The sequence below is a fragment of the Bos grunniens genome, chromosome 11, assembly GCF_055505025.1.
Source record: "Bos grunniens cultivar Pamir isolate PY7600 chromosome 11, Bosgru_T2T1.0, whole genome shotgun sequence".
NCBI classification, from domain to species: domain Eukaryota; kingdom Metazoa; phylum Chordata; class Mammalia; order Artiodactyla; family Bovidae; genus Bos; species Bos grunniens.
In genome coordinates, this window is record NC_141175.1 from 401,567 (window position 1) to 419,220 (window position 17,654).

General features: G+C 61.0%; 2 protein-coding genes across 2 annotated transcripts; both read right to left on the minus strand.

The window, feature by feature from the left end:
- Positions 1–1,523: 1,523 nt before the first annotated feature.
- LOC147362169 (ubiquitin carboxyl-terminal hydrolase 17-like protein 6) lies at positions 1,524–3,197 on the minus strand (the record flags this gene model as incomplete). Its single annotated transcript, XM_086323900.1, has 1 exon — positions 1,524–3,197. A coding segment is annotated over exon 1 (1,161 nt), but the record flags the coding sequence as incomplete, so codon positions are not given.
- Positions 2,688–17,026, minus strand: LOC147362170 (uncharacterized). The gene is made up of 4 exons (XM_086323901.1): positions 15,382–17,026; positions 10,740–11,684; positions 6,122–7,070; positions 2,688–2,697 (listed from the first exon to the last, which is right to left on the minus strand). Exons 1-4 carry the CDS (start codon positions 16,511–16,513, stop codon positions 2,688–2,690), a joined length of 3,036 nt encoding a protein of 1,011 aa, XP_086180027.1. The 5' UTR covers positions 16,514–17,026.
- Between the last annotated feature and the right edge of the window lie 628 nt (positions 17,027–17,654).

Here is a 17,654-nt window from a genome sequence, read left to right on the forward strand (position 1 = left end):
GCACTTTGGAGGCCGGCCGCATCTCCTCGCGTCCAGAGGCGTTTGCCCGGGGCCCAGCTGGATGAGACTGCCAGACAGGACGGGCAGAGTCGGAAGTCCAGTTGTCTTGCTATCACAATCTAGGGTAGGCTCGGGTCTTTCCTCAGTGCGGGGAGGACCTTTGCTTTCAGAAATGAACGTGGCGCGACATATCTCCACTCAGGCACCGGTGCGATGCTGGTGGAGAAGTTTCTTTGGGACTGGTTGGGTTGCCTTTCTCCCCTTGGCCTTCGTGTTGGTGCTGGTGGTGCTGGTGGTGCTGGTGGCGGTGCTCATGGCCTTGTGGATCGCTTCTCCTGTTTGGCACTTGGAGCTTCTCCAGCGTACTCCTTGCACCGGACATGGAGCCCCAGGGATCTTTGCGGACGAGCGTCGTGCCGGGGACGCGTGCATCCCCGCCTCATTCCTGCCGGACCCTCCGCCAAGTAGCACGAGGCCTCCCAAGGACAGACACCCATAAAGGCTGCTTGCCCGTCTTCTCCCCGGACGCCTCTCGACGTCTGGGGCATTTTCGAGAGCCTGACCGGCCGGAAGGAGACGGTTCATGGACCTGCACCCGCTCTTCCCTGCCCCCCGAAGGGCTCCCGAGATCTTCTCCTTGCTCGGCTGGCTGTGAGCGCTCTGTGAGGCGTCTCCAGGCCGCGTCACTCACCCGAGGCCAGCGGTGCGGCCAGGGAACGGAGACGGGGAACGAAAGGCAAACCCACACCCAAAGTCCCATCCCGAGAGGACTCTCCCACCCTCGCAGAAGTGGGAGGCCCTCGGACCGTGCCCAGGCCCGCTCATGCACCCCATCACCCCATCCTCTCCAGCGACTTCCCAGCAGAGCCAGCCCTCGAGAGCTCAGCCGCTCAGGCACGAGCCCGTCCCAAGTGAACACCGAGACCCCGGGCACACTCCAGGCCCCGCTTTTCCCCAGGAGGCTGCATCACGCACACGGCCGAGAGGAACCCGCTCCTCGTCGGAACTCTTGGTGCGTCACACAGGGCGTGCCGCACACAGCGTGTGCCTGGGCGTCTGCACGCATGTGCGTCAGAGCCGACCTACCGCCACAGCCCCAGAGACGGCCGCGGCTTCTTGTTCTTCCCCTTGGTGGCTCTGGCCCTCCCGCTGGCACAAGGGCCGTTGCCGACGTTCTTCGGCCCCGGAGGCGGGGCGTCCGTGCTGGGACGGTCGAGCCGCTCGTGCTCCTGTTGGGGCGGCGTGCGGTTTCTCCCTCCTCCGTGTTTGGACTGGTGAATCACGACTGCGCCGGCAGGCAGGGCAGACTGGACCTTCCGCAGCTCCAAGGCCGGCTTCGGTCGGCTGTGTTCTTGCAGGCGTCTCCACTGCTCGAAGCTCATCCCTTCGACCGCTGTGTCCCCCGGGGACTCCTCCGACCCAGGAGCTCTGCCGCTGGCGTCTCCTGCAGGCTGCCCGGGGTCTGTGGGGTCAGCCCCGACGGGGGCCGCTGCCCCTCCCCCAGCGCCCCCTTCCCACGCACCCTCCCGGGCGTAGAACAGGACGTAGGCGCTCTGGCTCAGGGCAGCGGTCTCGTCACAGGCGGTCACCTTGGCATCGTCCATCTTATACCATTGGCCGTTGCCCGCTCGGACGTAACAGAAGTAGTGTCCTCGCTCACAGCTCCACCCGGAGTGCACCAGCACGGCATAGAGCACGTAGCCCAGTGGCCCTGCCTTCCGCTCGGACGTGTAGGGCTGCAGGTCCAAGCACTGGGGATAGCGCACCTCCTGAGCCCTTTTGGCCCCGCTCACCGGTGTGAACCGCTTCAGCACCAGCACCAGGACCTGGGAGGTGCTGTGCAAAGCCAACCTCTTGGTGGCAGGCACCTTCCGGAGACAGACGCCACAGTCATAGGCATTGTCCGCGTCCAGCTTCTCGGGCTTCACCAGCTCTCTCAGAGCTTGCTCCACACTCTGAGCCGCCGTGATATCCAGGCTGATGTCCAGATAAGGGTCGAACGTGTCCGAGACACCGAGGCAGCGGAGACACTGGATCTGAGACCTCCAGGTCCCGCCGAAGATCTGACGGATGACGGTGGTGTCCTCGGAGGCGTGGCCCGACGGCTGGGATGCACTCAAGCACCCTTGCTGCATGGCATTCAGAGTGAACATCAGAAACTCGTGGGCATCTTCCTGCTGGTGTCTGTGGAAGCCCGCCAGCAGGTCCTTGCGGGGCCGGATCACCTCTCCCGCGTGAAGGAGGGCTCGGGTCACGTGAGCTCGCATGGCACAGAGCGTGCAGGCGCTGCGGGCCGGACAGAGGGTGGCGTGCTGCTGGGACACCATCCAGCTGGCCAGGGGCGGCGTGTGGCTCAGACACTGCAGCGCCGCATTCACGTAGCAGGTGTTCCCCAGGTTCTGAAGCCCAGCCCCCACCCCCCACGGCCCCTTCCAACTCAGGGCGCCTTTCTGGCCAGGCGTCAGCCCTGCTGACCCAGGAGCCAAGTCACCCCGCTGGGGACGCCCAAGCGCCGGCGACGGCCCCTCAGGGACAGAGGGTCCCCGAAGGGCATCCGCACCAGCGGCGCTGGGCCCACAACCTTGCCCTCCGGGGAAGACGTCGAAGGGAGACGGACACACACCTCCCCCGTGCTCAGAAGCAGCCCCCGGGGCTCTGCACACAAGGCCCACGAGGGTTTCCATCTCCTACCTGCAGCTGCACGCCGACGCCTCCTTCCCTCAGACGGTCCGGCTCCAGAAAAGGGCCTGGGCCCCGCCCCCTCGGGCCTTTGGGGGCTTCCCCACAGCCCCACCCCCGCACGTGCAGGCTCCTCATTGGCTGAGGCGGCCGAGGGCGTGCCCACTCCCACTCCCGCCATCCAACCACCCACACTTTCCTCGGGGAATTCCCCTTGACGAGGCCCCACACGCACTTCCGACCTGACCCCCTGGACCAAAGGGCTCAGGATGCAAATGATTCGGGGGCATTGGGCCTTCCAGCCTTGCCCGCTAGAGATTCACTGCGGGGCTTCCGAGTTCAGCACACAAATGCCGGCTGCACAGGACTTCCGTGGGCTCACCATTCACATCCTAACACACGTGTGGAAACATATGTCTGCCCACCGAACCTCTCCCCTTTAGGGGTCTCCCGACCCCAGACCCCTGCCTGAGGACAACCCCTCCCCGGACAACAATAAACCCTTGCCTCAACTTTGCGCTCCAGCGAGGTCCTCCCCAATTTCTATGCGTTCTCACTGGACACTCTTCTAGCGTTCAGGGTCCTAGCACCAAAAGATGCCAGCAGAGTGCCACATATGCTTTTCTCCCTTCAGGGCCGTTGCTCAAGACCCAAAGCGAGCTCATTTAGAAAGGCATAGGCTTCCTGCAACTTTGGATTCATTTCTGCAGCTCCTTTTCTCTCTCCGCTGCCCTTTGTTCTTCCTTTTCCTTCTTCCTTTATCATTTACTTTTTTTTTTTTTTCCTGCTTGGTGTTTTAGGGTTTTTTGAGTTGTTTTTTTTTTTTTCCATTTATTTTTAAACTTTTTTTTTTAAATTTTGTGTTCATTTTGTTATTTTTTTGTTGCTTTTATTCTCTTTCTCTCTTTTATATACACTAGTTGACTCATACAGTCGTCTTTCGAATTCCGGGGCTCAAAATGCGGTATAACTCAAGGTATAAAAAAGGTTTCCCTCCTGGAGGAGGATGACTGTTGCTTTCCTTCTCGGTGTGTGACATGTGTTTGTTTGCTCTCCCGTCCTGGACATTATGCTTGCCTTCCAGGACTATGGGGGTTTGACCGTCCACAGGTTTACCATAGCTGGAGTGTTGATTCCGTTGGTCCTTACTAGGAAAGAAGGGCCCTGACCCCGTTTACTTCCTTAGCCTATTGCACCCCTCCCACCTCCCGCTCCCCCCATCCCATCCTAGGAGCCTACCGCTTTGTGCTTTATGATCCAAGTGCTCACACCCTTGCTGTCCTCTTACCTCCTTCCCATGGCACAGAGAAACGAGATCAGCCAGGATTTTTCTCTCTTTTGCACGGATTTCGCCCAGCATAAGGCCACCTTCCCATTCCCTGTGTCACGCCACCCCCATCGACATTCTCCTCCTCCTCCTCCTCCTCCTCCTCCTCCTCCTTCTTCAGAGGGTGTGGATGGGGCAAGCAGTAAGTCCATTTGAGACGATGGGGCGGAGGAAGATGCGTGCTGATGATGAGGGCGGACTGTGGGTGGCTCCGCTTCCTCGTGCAGGGCACGCTTGCTCGTGTTCTCGGGGGAAGATACTGCTCATCATTCTTTGTCCTCTCTACGTGCGGAGGGCATGGTGCGGCGTAGGTAGCCATGCGGGGGAAACAAGCCATCGGAACGTTCTCTGTTCCTTGCCACGCCGACTAGCGCAGTCAGGAGCCAGAGTTGGCCCTCGAGGTCGGAGATGTTCCATCGCAAATTCCCGGTCTGCCGTTTGATGGAGGGTTTGGGGTTTGAAGCCATCAGCCAAGCCAAAGAAAGAAAAAGGCGAGAGGTGGTCGCTAAGGGGCCTCAGGTGCCCCTCCAGCGGGTCACGGGCCCATGAGGCAGTCGAGAAAGCAGCTAGGGGAGGACAGCTTCCCCACCGCCCCAGGCACTTTGGAGGCCGGCCGCATCTCCTCGCGTCCAGAGGCGTTTGCCCGGGGCCCAGCTGGATGAGACTGCCAGACAGGACGGGCAGAGTCGGAAGTCCAGTTGTCTTGCTATCACAATCTAGGGTAGGCTCGGGTCTTTCCTCAGTGCGGGGAGGACCTTTGCTTTCAGAAATGAACGTGGCGCGACATATCTCCACTCAGGCACCGGTGCGATGCTGGTGGAGAAGTTTCTTTGGGACTGGTTGGGTTGCCTTTCTCCCCTTGGCCTTCGTGTTGGTGCTGGTGGTGCTGGTGGTGCTGGTGGCGGTGCTCATGGCCTTGTGGATCGCTTCTCCTGTTTGGCACTTGGAGCTTCTCCAGCGTACTCCTTGCACCGGACATGGAGCCCCAGGGATCTTTGCGGACGAGCGTCGTGCCGGGGACGCGCGCATCCCCGCCTCATTCCTGCCGGACCCTCCGCCAAGTAGCACGAGGCCTCCCAAGGACAGACACCCATAAAGGCTGCTTGCCCGTCTTCTCCCCGGACGCCTCTCGACGTCTGGGGCATTTTCGAGAGCCTGACCGGCCGGAAGGAGACGGTTCATGGACCTGCACCCGCTCTTCCCTGCCCCCCGAAGGGCTCCCGAGATCTTCTCCTTGCTCGGCTGGCTGTGAGCGCTCTGTGAGGCGTCTCCAGGCCGCGTCACTCACCCGAGGCCAGCGGTGCGGCCAGGGAACGGAGACGGGGAACGAAAGGCAAACCCACACCCAAAGTCCCATCCCGAGAGGACTCTCCCACCCTCGCAGAAGTGGGAGGCCCTCGGACCGTGCCCAGGCCCGCTCATGCACCCCATCACCCCATCCTCTCCAGCGACTTCCCAGCAGAGCCAGCCCTCGAGAGCTCAGCCGCTCAGGCACGAGCCCGTCCCAAGTGAACACCGAGACCCCGGGCACACTCCAGGCCCCGCTTTTCCCCAGGAGGCTGCATCACGCACACGGCCGAGAGGAACCCGCTCCTCGTCGGAACTCTTGGTGCGTCACACAGGGCGTGCCGCACACAGCGTGTGCCTGGGCGTCTGCACGCATGTGCGTCAGAGCCGACCTACCGCCACAGCCCCAGAGACGGCCGCGGCTTCTTGTTCTTCCCCTTGGTGGCTCTGGCCCTCCCGCTGGCACAAGGGCCGTTGCCGACGTTCTTCGGCCCCGGAGGCGGGGCGTCCGTGCTGGGACGGTCGAGCCGCTCGTGCTCCTGTTGGGGCGGCGTGCGGTTTCTCCCTCCTCCGTGTTTGGACTGGTGAATCACGACTGCGCCGGCAGGCAGGGCAGACTGGACCTTCCGCAGCTCCAAGGCCGGCTTCGGTCGGCTGTGTTCTTGCAGGCGTCTCCACTGCTCGAAGCTCATCCCTTCGACCGCTGTGTCCCCCGGGGACTCCTCCGACCCAGGAGCTCTGCCGCTGGCGTCTCCTGCAGGCTGCCCGGGGTCTGTGGGGTCAGCCCCGACGGGGGCCGCTGCCCCTCCCCCAGCGCCCCCTTCCCACGCACCCTCCCGGGCGTAGAACAGGACGTAGGCGCTCTGGCTCAGGGCAGCGGTCTCGTCACAGGCGGTCACCTTGGCATCGTCCATCTTATACCATTGGCCGTTGCCCGCTCGGACGTAACAGAAGTAGTGTCCTCGCTCACAGCTCCACCCGGAGTGCACCAGCACGGCATAGAGCACGTAGCCCAGTGGCCCTGCCTTCCGCTCGGACGTGTAGGGCTGCAGGTCCAAGCACTGGGGATAGCGCACCTCCTGAGCCCTTTTGGCCCCGCTCACCGGTGTGAACCGCTTCAGCACCAGCACCAGGACCTGGGAGGTGCTGTGCAAAGCCAACCTCTTGGTGGCAGGCACCTTCCGGAGACAGACGCCACAGTCATAGGCATTGTCCGCGTCCAGCTTCTCGGGCTTCACCAGCTCTCTCAGAGCTTGCTCCACACTCTGAGCCGCCGTGATATCCAGGCTGATGTCCAGATAAGGGTCGAACGTGTCCGAGACACCGAGGCAGCGGAGACACTGGATCTGAGACCTCCAGGTCCCGCCGAAGATCTGACGGATGACGGTGGTGTCCTCGGAGGCGTGGCCCGACGGCTGGGATGCACTCAAGCACCCTTGCTGCATGGCATTCAGAGTGAACATCAGAAACTCGTGGGCATCTTCCTGCTGGTGTCTGTGGAAGCCCGCCAGCAGGTCCTTGCGGGGCCGGATCACCTCTCCCGCGTGAAGGAGGGCTCGGGTCACGTGAGCTCGCATGGCACAGAGCGTGCAGGCGCTGCGGGCCGGACAGAGGGTGGCGTGCTGCTGGGACACCATCCAGCTGGCCAGGGGCGGCGTGTGGCTCAGACACTGCAGCGCCGCATTCACGTAGCAGGTGTTCCCCAGGTTCTGAAGCCCAGCCCCCACCCCCCACGGCCCCTTCCAACTCAGGGCGCCTTTCTGGCCAGGCGTCAGCCCTGCTGACCCAGGAGCCAAGTCACCCCGCTGGGGACGCCCAAGCGCCGGCGACGGCCCCTCAGGGACAGAGGGTCCCCGAAGGGCATCCGCACCAGCGGCGCTGGGCCCACAACCTTGCCCTCCGGGGAAGACGTCGAAGGGAGAGGGACACACACCTCCCCCGTGCTCAGAAGCAGCCCCCGGGGCTCTGCACACAAGGCCCACGAGGGTTTCCATCTCCTACCTGCAGCTGCACGCCGACGCCTCCTTCCCTCAGACGGTCCGGCTCCAGAAAAGGGCCTGGGCCCCGCCCCCTCGGGCCTTTGGGGGCTTCCCCACAGCCCCACCCCCGCACGTGCAGGCTCCTCATTGGCTGAGGCGGCCGAGGGCGTGCCCACTCCCACTCCCGCCATCCAACCACCCACACTTTTCTCGGGGAATTCCCCTTGACGAGGCCCCACACGCACTTCCGACCTGACCCCCTGGACCAAAGGGCTCAGGATGCAAATGATTCGGGGGCATTGGGCCTTCCAGCCTTGCCCGCTAGAGATTCACTGCGGGGCTTCCGAGTTCAGCACACAAATGCCGGCTGCACAGGACTTCCGTGGGCTCACCATTCACATCCTAACACACGTGTGGAAACATATGTCTGCCCACCGAACGTCTCCCCTTTAGGGGTCTCCCGACCCCAGACCCCTGCCTGAGGACAACCCCTCCCCGGACAACAATAAACCCTTGCCTCAACTTTGCGCTCCAGCGAGGTCCTCCCCAATTTCTATGCGTTCTCACTGGACACTCTTCTAGCGTTCAGGGTCCTAGCACCAAAAGATGCCAGCAGAGTGCCACATATGCTTTTCTCCCTTCAGGGCCGTTGCTCAAGACCCAAAGCGAGCTCATTTAGAAAGGCATAGGCTTCCTGCAACTTTGGATTCATTTCTGCAGCTCCTTTTCTCTCTCCGCTGCCCTTTGTTCTTCCTTTTCCTTCTTCCTTTATCATTTACTTTTTTTTTTTTTTTCCTGCTTGGTGTTTTAGGGTTTTTTGAGTTTTTTTTTTTTTTTTTTCCATTTATTTTTAAAGTTTTTTTTTTAAATTTTGTGTTCATTTTGTTATTTTTTTGTTGCTTTTATTCTCTTTCTCTCTTTTATATACACTAGTTGACTCATACAGTCGTCTTTCGAATTCCGGGGCTCAAAATGCGGTATAACTCAAGGTATAAAAAAGGTTTCCCTCCTGGAGGAGGATGACTGTTGCTTTCCTTCTCGGTGTGTGACGTGTGTTTGTTTGCTCTCCCGTCCTGGACATTATGCTTGCCTTCCAGGACTATGGGGGTTTGACCGTCCACAGGTTTACCATAGCTGGAGTGTTGATTCCGTTGGTCCTTCCTAGGAAAGAAGGGCCCTGACCCCGTTTACTTCCTTAGCCTATTGCACCCCTCCCACCTCCCGCTCCCCCCATCCCATCCTAGGAGCCTACCGCTTTGTGCTTTATGATCCAAGTGCTCACACCCTTGCTGTCCTCTTACCTCCTTCCCATGGCACAGAGAAACGAGATCAGCCAGGATTTTTCTCTCTTTTGCACGGATTTCGCCCAGCATAAGGCCACCTTCCCATTCCCTGTGTCACGCCACCCCCATCGACATTCTCCTCCTCCTCCTCCTCCTCCTCCTCCTCCTCCTTCTTCAGAGGGTGTGGATGGGGCAAGCAGTAAGTCCATTTGAGACGATGGGGCGGAGGAAGATGCGTGCTGATGATGAGGGCGGACTGTGGGTGGCTCCGCTTCCTCGTGCAGGGCACGCTTGCTCGTGTTCTCGGGGGAAGATACTGCTCATCATTCTTTGTCCTCTCTACGTGCGGAGGGCATGGTGCGGCGTAGGTAGCCATGCGGGGGAAACAAGCCATCGGAACGTTCTCTGTTCCTTGCCACGCCGACTAGCGCAGTCAGGAGCCAGAGTTGGCCCTCGAGGTCGGAGATGTTCCATCGCAAATTCCCGGTCTGCCGTTTGATGGAGGGTTTGGGGTTTGAAGCCATCAGCCAAGCCAAAGAAAGAAAAACGCGAGAGGTGGTCGCTAAGGGGCCTCAGGTGCCCCTCCAGCGGGTCACGGGCCCATGAGGCAGTCGAGAAAGCAGCTAGGGGAGGACAGCTTCCCCACCGCCCCAGGCACTTTGGAGGCCGGCCGCATCTCCTCGCGTCCAGAGGCGTTTGCCCGGGGCCCAGCTGGATGAGACTGCCAGACAGGACGGGCAGAGTCGGAAGTCCAGTTGTCTTGCTATCACAATCTAGGGTAGGCTCGGGTCTTTCCTCAGTGCGGGGAGGACCTTTGCTTTCAGAAATGAACGTGGCGCGACATATCTCCACTCAGGCACCGGTGCGATGCTGGTGGAGAAGTTTCTTTGGGACTGGTTGGGTTGCCTTTCTCCCCTTGGCCTTCGTGTTGGTGCTGGTGGTGCTGGTGGTGCTGGTGGCGGTGCTCATGGCCTTGTGGATCGCTTCTCCTGTTTGGCACTTGGAGCTTCTCCAGCGTACTCCTTGCACCGGACATGGAGCCCCAGGGATCTTTGCGGACGAGCGTCGTGCCGGGGACGCGCGCATCCCCGCCTCATTCCTGCCGGACCCTCCGCCAAGTAGCACGAGGCCTCCCAAGGACAGACACCCATAAAGGCTGCTTGCCCGTCTTCTCCCCGGACGCCTCTCGACGTCTGGGGCATTTTCGAGAGCCTGACCGGCCGGAAGGAGACGGTTCATGGACCTGCACCCGCTCTTCCCTGCCCCCCGAAGGGCTCCCGAGATCTTCTCCTTGCTCGGCTGGCTGTGAGCGCTCTGTGAGGCGTCTCCAGGCCGCGTCACTCACCCGAGGCCAGCGGTGCGGCCAGGGAACGGAGACGGGGAACGAAAGGCAAACCCACACCCAAAGTCCCATCCCGAGAGGACTCTCCCACCCTCGCAGAAGTGGGAGGCCCTCGGACCGTGCCCAGGCCCGCTCATGCACCCCATCACCCCATCACCCCATCCTCTCCAGCGACTTCCCAGCAGAGCCAGCCCTCGAGAGCTCAGCCGCTCAGGCACGAGCCCGTCCCAAGTGAACACCGAGACCCCGGGCACACTCCAGGCCCCGCTTTTCCCCAGGAGGCTGCATCACGCACACGGCCGAGAGGAACCCGCTCCTCGTCGGAACTCTTGGTGCGTCACACAGGGCGTGCCGCACACAGCGTGTGCCTGGGCGTCTGCACGCATGTGCGTCAGAGCCGACCTACCGCCACAGCCCCAGAGACGGCCGCGGCTTCTTGTTCTTCCCCTTGGTGGCTCTGGCCCTCCCGCTGGCACAAGGGCCGTTGCCGACGTTCTTCGGCCCCGGAGGCGGGGCGTCCGTGCTGGGACGGTCGAGCCGCTCGTGCTCCTGTTGGGGTGGCGTGCGGTTTCTCCCTCCTCCGTGTTTGGACTGGTGAATCACGACTGCGCCGGCAGGCAGGGCAGACTGGACCTTCCGCAGCTCCAAGGCCGGCTTCGGTCGGCTGTGTTCTTGCAGGCGTCTCCACTGCTCGAAGCTCATCCCTTCGACCGCTGTGTCCCCCGGGGACTCCTCCGACCCAGGAGCTCTGCCGCTGGCGTCTCCTGCAGGCTGCCCGGGGTCTGTGGGGTCAGCCCCGACGGGGGCCGCTGCCCCTCCCCCAGCGCCCCCTTCCCACGCACCCTCCCGGGCGTAGAACAGGACGTAGGCGCTCTGGCTCAGGGCAGCGGTCTCGTCACAGGCGGTCACCTTGGCATCGTCCATCTTATACCATTGGCCGTTGCCCGCTCGGACGTAACAGAAGTAGTGTCCTCGCTCACAGCTCCACCCGGAGTGCACCAGCACGGCATAGAGCACGTAGCCCAGTGGCCCTGCCTTCCGCTCGGACGTGTAGGGCTGCAGGTCCAAGCACTGGGGATAGCGCACCTCCTGAGCCCTTTTGGCCCCGCTCACCGGTGTGAACCGCTTCAGCACCAGCACCAGGACCTGGGAGGTGCTGTGCAAAGCCAACCTCTTGGTGGCAGGCACCTTCCGGAGACAGACGCCACAGTCATAGGCATTGTCCGCGTCCAGCTTCTCGGGCTTCACCAGCTCTCTCAGAGCTTGCTCCACACTCTGAGCCGCCGTGATATCCAGGCTGATGTCCAGATAAGGGTCGAACGTGTCCGAGACACCGAGGCAGCGGAGACACTGGATCTGAGACCTCCAGGTCCCGCCGAAGATCTGACGGATGACGGTGGTGTCCTCGGAGGCGTGGCCCGACGGCTGGGATGCACTCAAGCACCCTTGCTGCATGGCATTCAGAGTGAACATCAGAAACTCGTGGGCATCTTCCTGCTGGTGTCTGTGGAAGCCCGCCAGCAGGTCCTTGCGGGGCCGGATCACCTCTCCCGCGTGAAGGAGGGCTCGGGTCACGTGAGCTCGCATGGCACAGAGCGTGCAGGCGCTGCGGGCCGGACAGAGGGTGGCGTGCTGCTGGGACACCATCCAGCTGGCCAGGGGCGGCGTGTGGCTCAGACACTGCAGCGCCGCATTCACGTAGCAGGTGTTCCCCAGGTTCTGAAGCCCAGCCCCCACCCCCCACGGCCCCTTCCAACTCAGGGCGCCTTTCTGGCCAGGCGTCAGCCCTGCTGACCCAGGAGCCAAGTCACCCCGCTGGGGACGCCCAAGCGCCGGCGACGGCCCCTCAGGGACAGAGGGTCCCCGAAGGGCATCCGCACCAGCGGCGCTGGGCCCACAACCTTGCCCTCCGGGGAAGACGTCGAAGGGAGACGGACACACACCTCCCCCGTGCTCAGAAGCAGCCCCCGGGGCTCTGCACACAAGGCCCACGAGGGTTTCCATCTCCTACCTGCAGCTGCACGCCGACGCCTCCTTCCCTCAGACGGTCCGGCTCCAGAAAAGGGCCTGGGCCCCGCCCCCTCGGGCCTTTGGGGGCTTCCCCACAGCCCCACCCCCGCACGTGCAGGCTCCTCATTGGCTGAGGCGGCCGAGGGCGTGCCCACTCCCACTCCCGCCATCCAACCACCCACACTTTCCTCGGGGAATTCCCCTTGACGAGGCCCCACACGCACTTCCGACCTGACCCCCTGGACCAAAGGGCTCAGGATGCAAATGATTCGGGGGCATTGGGCCTTCCAGCCTTGCCCGCTAGAGATTCACTGCGGGGCTTCCGAGTTCAGCACACAAATGCCGGCTGCACAGGACTTCCGTGGGCTCACCATTCACATCCTAACACACGTGTGGAAACATATGTCTGCCCACCGAACGTCTCCCCTTTAGGGGTCTCCCGACCCCAGACCCCTGCCTGAGGACAACCCCTCCCCGGACAACAATAAACCCTTGCCTCAACTTTGCGCTCCAGCGAGGTCCTCCCCAATTTCTATGCGTTCTCACTGGACACTCTTCTAGCGTTCAGGGTCCTAGCACCAAAAGATGCCAGCAGAGTGCCACATATGCTTTTCTCCCTTCAGGGCCGTTGCTCAAGACCCAAAGCGAGCTCATTTAGAAAGGCATAGGCTTCCTGCAACTTTGGATTCATTTCTGCAGCTCCTTTTCTCTCTCCGCTGCCCTTTGTTCTTCCTTTTCCTTCTTCCTTTATCATTTACTTTTTTTTTTTTTTTCCTGCTTGGTGTTTTAGGGTTTTTTGAGTTTTTTTTTTTTTTTTTTTCCATTTATTTTTAAAGTTTTTTTTTTAAATTTTGTGTTCATTTTGTTATTTTTTTGTTGCTTTTATTCTCTTTCTCTCTTTTATATACACTAGTTGACTCATACAGTCGTCTTTCGAATTCCGGGGCTCAAAATGCGGTATAACTCAAGGTATAAAAAAGGTTTCCCTCCTGGAGGAGGATGACTGTTGCTTTCCTTCTCGGTGTGTGACGTGTGTTTGTTTGCTCTCCCGTCCTGGACATTATGCTTGCCTTCCAGGACTATGGGGGTTTGACCGTCCACAGGTTTACCATAGCTGGAGTGTTGATTCCGTTGGTCCTTCCTAGGAAAGAAGGGCCCTGACCCCGTTTACTTCCTTAGCCTATTGCACCCCTCCCACCTCCCGCTCCCCCCATCCCATCCTAGGAGCCTACCGCTTTGTGCTTTATGATCCAAGTGCTCACACCCTTGCTGTCCTCTTACCTCCTTCCCATGGCACAGAGAAACGAGATCAGCCAGGATTTTTCTCTCTTTTGCACGGATTTCGCCCAGCATAAGGCCACCTTCCCATTCCCTGTGTCACGCCACCCCCATCGACATTCTCCTCCTCCTCCTCCTCCTCCTCCTCCTCCTTCTTCAGAGGGTGTGGATGGGGCAAGCAGTAAGTCCATTTGAGACGATGGGGCGGAGGAAGATGCGTGCTGATGATGAGGGCGGACTGTGGGTGGCTCCGCTTCCTCGTGCAGGGCACGCTTGCTCGTGTTCTCGGGGGAAGATACTGCTCATCATTCTTTGTCCTCTCTACGTGCGGAGGGCATGGTGCGGCGTAGGTAGCCATGCGGGGGAAACAAGCCATCGGAACGTTCTCTGTTCCTTGCCACGCCGACTAGCGCAGTCAGGAGCCAGAGTTGGCCCTCGAGGTCGGAGATGTTCCATCGCAAATTCCCGGTCTGCCGTTTGATGGAGGGTTTGGGGTTTGAAGCCATCAGCCAAGCCAAAGAAAGAAAAACGCGAGAGGTGGTCGCTAAGGGGCCTCAGGTGCCCCTCCAGCGGGTCACGGGCCCATGAGGCAGTCGAGAAAGCAGCTAGGGGAGGACAGCTTCCCCACCGCCCCAGGCACTTTGGAGGCCGGCCGCATCTCCTCGCGTCCAGAGGCGTTTGCCCGGGGCCCAGCTGGATGAGACTGCCAGACAGGACGGGCAGAGTCGGAAGTCCAGTTGTCTTGCTATCACAATCTAGGGTAGGCTCGGGTCTTTCCTCAGTGCGGGGAGGACCTTTGCTTTCAGAAATGAACGTGGCGCGACATATCTCCACTCAGGCACCGGTGCGATGCTGGTGGAGAAGTTTCTTTGGGACTGGTTGGGTTGCCTTTCTCCCCTTGGCCTTCGTGTTGGTGCTGGTGGTGCTGGTGGTGCTGGTGGCGGTGCTCATGGCCTTGTGGATCGCTTCTCCTGTTTGGCACTTGGAGCTTCTCCAGCGTACTCCTTGCACCGGACATGGAGCCCCAGGGATCTTTGCGGACGAGCGTCGTGCCGGGGACGCGCGCATCCCCGCCTCATTCCTGCCGGACCCTCCGCCAAGTAGCACGAGGCCTCCCAAGGACAGACACCCATAAAGGCTGCTTGCCCGTCTTCTCCCCGGACGCCTCTCGACGTCTGGGGCATTTTCGAGAGCCTGACCGGCCGGAAGGAGACGGTTCATGGACCTGCACCCGCTCTTCCCTGCCCCCCGAAGGGCTCCCGAGATCTTCTCCTTGCTCGGCTGGCTGTGAGCGCTCTGTGAGGCGTCTCCAGGCCGCGTCACTCACCCGAGGCCAGCGGTGCGGCCAGGGAACGGAGACGGGGAACGAAAGGCAAACCCACACCCAAAGTCCCATCCCGAGAGGACTCTCCCACCCTCGCAGAAGTGGGAGGCCCTCGGACCGTGCCCAGGCCCGCTCATGCACCCCATCACCCCATCACCCCATCCTCTCCAGCGACTTCCCAGCAGAGCCAGCCCTCGAGAGCTCAGCCGCTCAGGCACGAGCCCGTCCCAAGTGAACACCGAGACCCCGGGCACACTCCAGGCCCCGCTTTTCCCCAGGAGGCTGCATCACGCACACGGCCGAGAGGAACCCGCTCCTCGTCGGAACTCTTGGTGCGTCACACAGGGCGTGCCGCACACAGCGTGTGCCTGGGCGTCTGCACGCATGTGCGTCAGAGCCGACCTACCGCCACAGCCCCAGAGACGGCCGCGGCTTCTTGTTCTTCCCCTTGGTGGCTCTGGCCCTCCCGCTGGCACAAGGGCCGTTGCCGACGTTCTTCGGCCCCGGAGGCGGGGCGTCCGTGCTGGGACGGTCGAGCCGCTCGTGCTCCTGTTGGGGCGGCGTGCGGTTTCTCCCTCCTCCGTGTTTGGACTGGTGAATCACGACTGCGCCGGCAGGCAGGGCAGACTGGACCTTCCGCAGCTCCAAGGCCGGCTTCGGTCGGCTGTGTTCTTGCAGGCGTCTCCACTGCTCGAAGCTCATCCCTTCGACCGCTGTGTCCCCCGGGGACTCCTCCGACCCAGGAGCTCTGCCGCTGGCGTCTCCTGCAGGCTGCCCGGGGTCTGTGGGGTCAGCCCCGACGGGGGCCGCTGCCCCTCCCCCAGCGCCCCCTTCCCACGCACCCTCCCGGGCGTAGAACAGGACGTAGGCGCTCTGGCTCAGGGCAGCGGTCTCGTCACAGGCGGTCACCTTGGCATCGTCCATCTTATACCATTGGCCGTTGCCCGCTCGGACGTAACAGAAGTAGTGTCCTCGCTCACAGCTCCACCCGGAGTGCACCAGCACGGCATAGAGCACGTAGCCCAGTGGCCCTGCCTTCCGCTCGGACGTGTAGGGCTGCAGGTCCAAGCACTGGGGATAGCGCACCTCCTGAGCCCTTTTGGCCCCGCTCACCGGTGTGAACCGCTTCAGCACCAGCACCAGGACCTGGGAGGTGCTGTGCAAAGCCAACCTCTTGGTGGCAGGCACCTTCCGGAGACAGACGCCACAGTCATAGGCATTGTCCGCGTCCAGCTTCTCGGGCTTCACCAGCTCTCTCAGAGCTTGCTCCACACTCTGAGCCGCCGTGATATCCAGGCTGATGTCCAGATAAGGGTCGAACGTGTCCGAGACACCGAGGCAGCGGAGACACTGGATCTGAGACCTCCAGGTCCCGCCGAAGATCTGACGGATGACGGTGGTGTCCTCGGAGGCGTGGCCCGACGGCTGGGATGCACTCAAGCACCCTTGCTGCATGGCATTCAGAGTGAACATCAGAAACTCGTGGGCATCTTCCTGCTGGTGTCTGTGGAAGCCCGCCAGCAGGTCCTTGCGGGGCCGGATCACCTCTCCCGCGTGAAGGAGGGCTCGGGTCACGTGAGCTCGCATGGCACAGAGCGTGCAGGCGCTGCGGGCCGGACAGAGGGTGGCGTGCTGCTGGGACACCATCCAGCTGGCCAGGGGCGGCGTGTGGCTCAGACACTGCAGCGCCGCATTCACGTAGCAGGTGTTCCCCAGGTTCTGAAGCCCAGCCCCCACCCCCCACGGCCCCTTCCAACTCAGGGCGCCTTTCTGGCCAGGCGTCAGCCCTGCTGACCCAGGAGCCAAGTCACCCCGCTGGGGACGCCCAAGCGCCGGCGACGGCCCCTCAGGGACAGAGGGTCCCCGAAGGGCATCCGCACCAGCGGCGCTGGGCCCACAACCTTGCCCTCCGGGGAAGACGTCGAAGGGAGACGGACACACACCTCCCCCGTGCTCAGAAGCAGCCCCCGGGGCTCTGCACACAAGGCCCACGAGGGTTTCCATCTCCTACCTGCAGCTGCACGCCGACGCCTCCTTCCCTCAGACGGTCCGGCTCCAGAAAAGGGCCTGGGCCCCGCCCCCTCGGGCCTTTGGGGGCTTCCCCACAGCCCCACCCCCGCACGTGCAGGCTCCTCATTGGCTGAGGCGGCCGAGGGCGTGCCCACTCCCACTCCCGCCATCCAACCACCCACACTTTCCTCGGGGAATTCCCCTTGACGAGGCCCCACACGCACTTCCGACCTGACCCCCTGGACCAAAGGGCTCAGGATGCAAATGATTCGGGGGCATTGGGCCTTCCAGCCTTGCCCGCTAGAGATTCACTGCGGGGCTTCCGAGTTCAGCACACAAATGCCGGCTGCACAGGACTTCCGTGGGCTCACCATTCACATCCTAACACACGTGTGGAAACATATGTCTGCCCACCGAACCTCTCCCCTTTAGGGGTCTCCCGACCCCAGACCCCTGCCTGAGGACAACCCCTCCCCGGACAACAATAAACCCTTGCCTCAACTTTGCGCTCCAGCGAGGTCCTCCCCAATTTCTATGCGTTCTCACTGGACACTCTTCTAGCGTTCAGGGTCCTAGCACCAAAAGATGCCAGCAGAGTGCCACATATGCTTTTCTCCCTTCAGGGCCGTTGCTCAAGACCCAAAGCGAGCTCATTTAGAAAGGCATAGGCTTCCTGCAACTTTGGATTCATTTCTGCAGCTCCTTTTCTCTCTCCGCTGCCCTTTGTTCTTCCTTTTCCTTCTTCCTTTATCATTTACTTTTTTTTTTTTTTCCTGCTTGGTGTTTTAGGGTTTTTTGAGTTTTTTTTTTTTTTTTTTCCATTTATTTTTAAACTTTTTTTTTTAAATTTTGTGTTCATTTTGTTATTTTTTTGTTGCTTTTATTCTCTTTCTCTCTTTTATATACACTAGTTGACTCATACAGTCGTCTTTCGAATTCCGGGGCTCAAAATGCGGTATAACTCAAGGTATAAAAAAGGTTTCCCTCCTGGAGGAGGATGACTGTTGCTTTCCTTCTCGGTGTGTGACGTGTGTTTGTTTGCTCTCCCGTCCTGGACATTATGCTTGCCTTCCAGGACTATGGGGGTTTGACCGTCCACAGGTTTACCATAGCTGGAGTGTTGATTCCGTTGGTC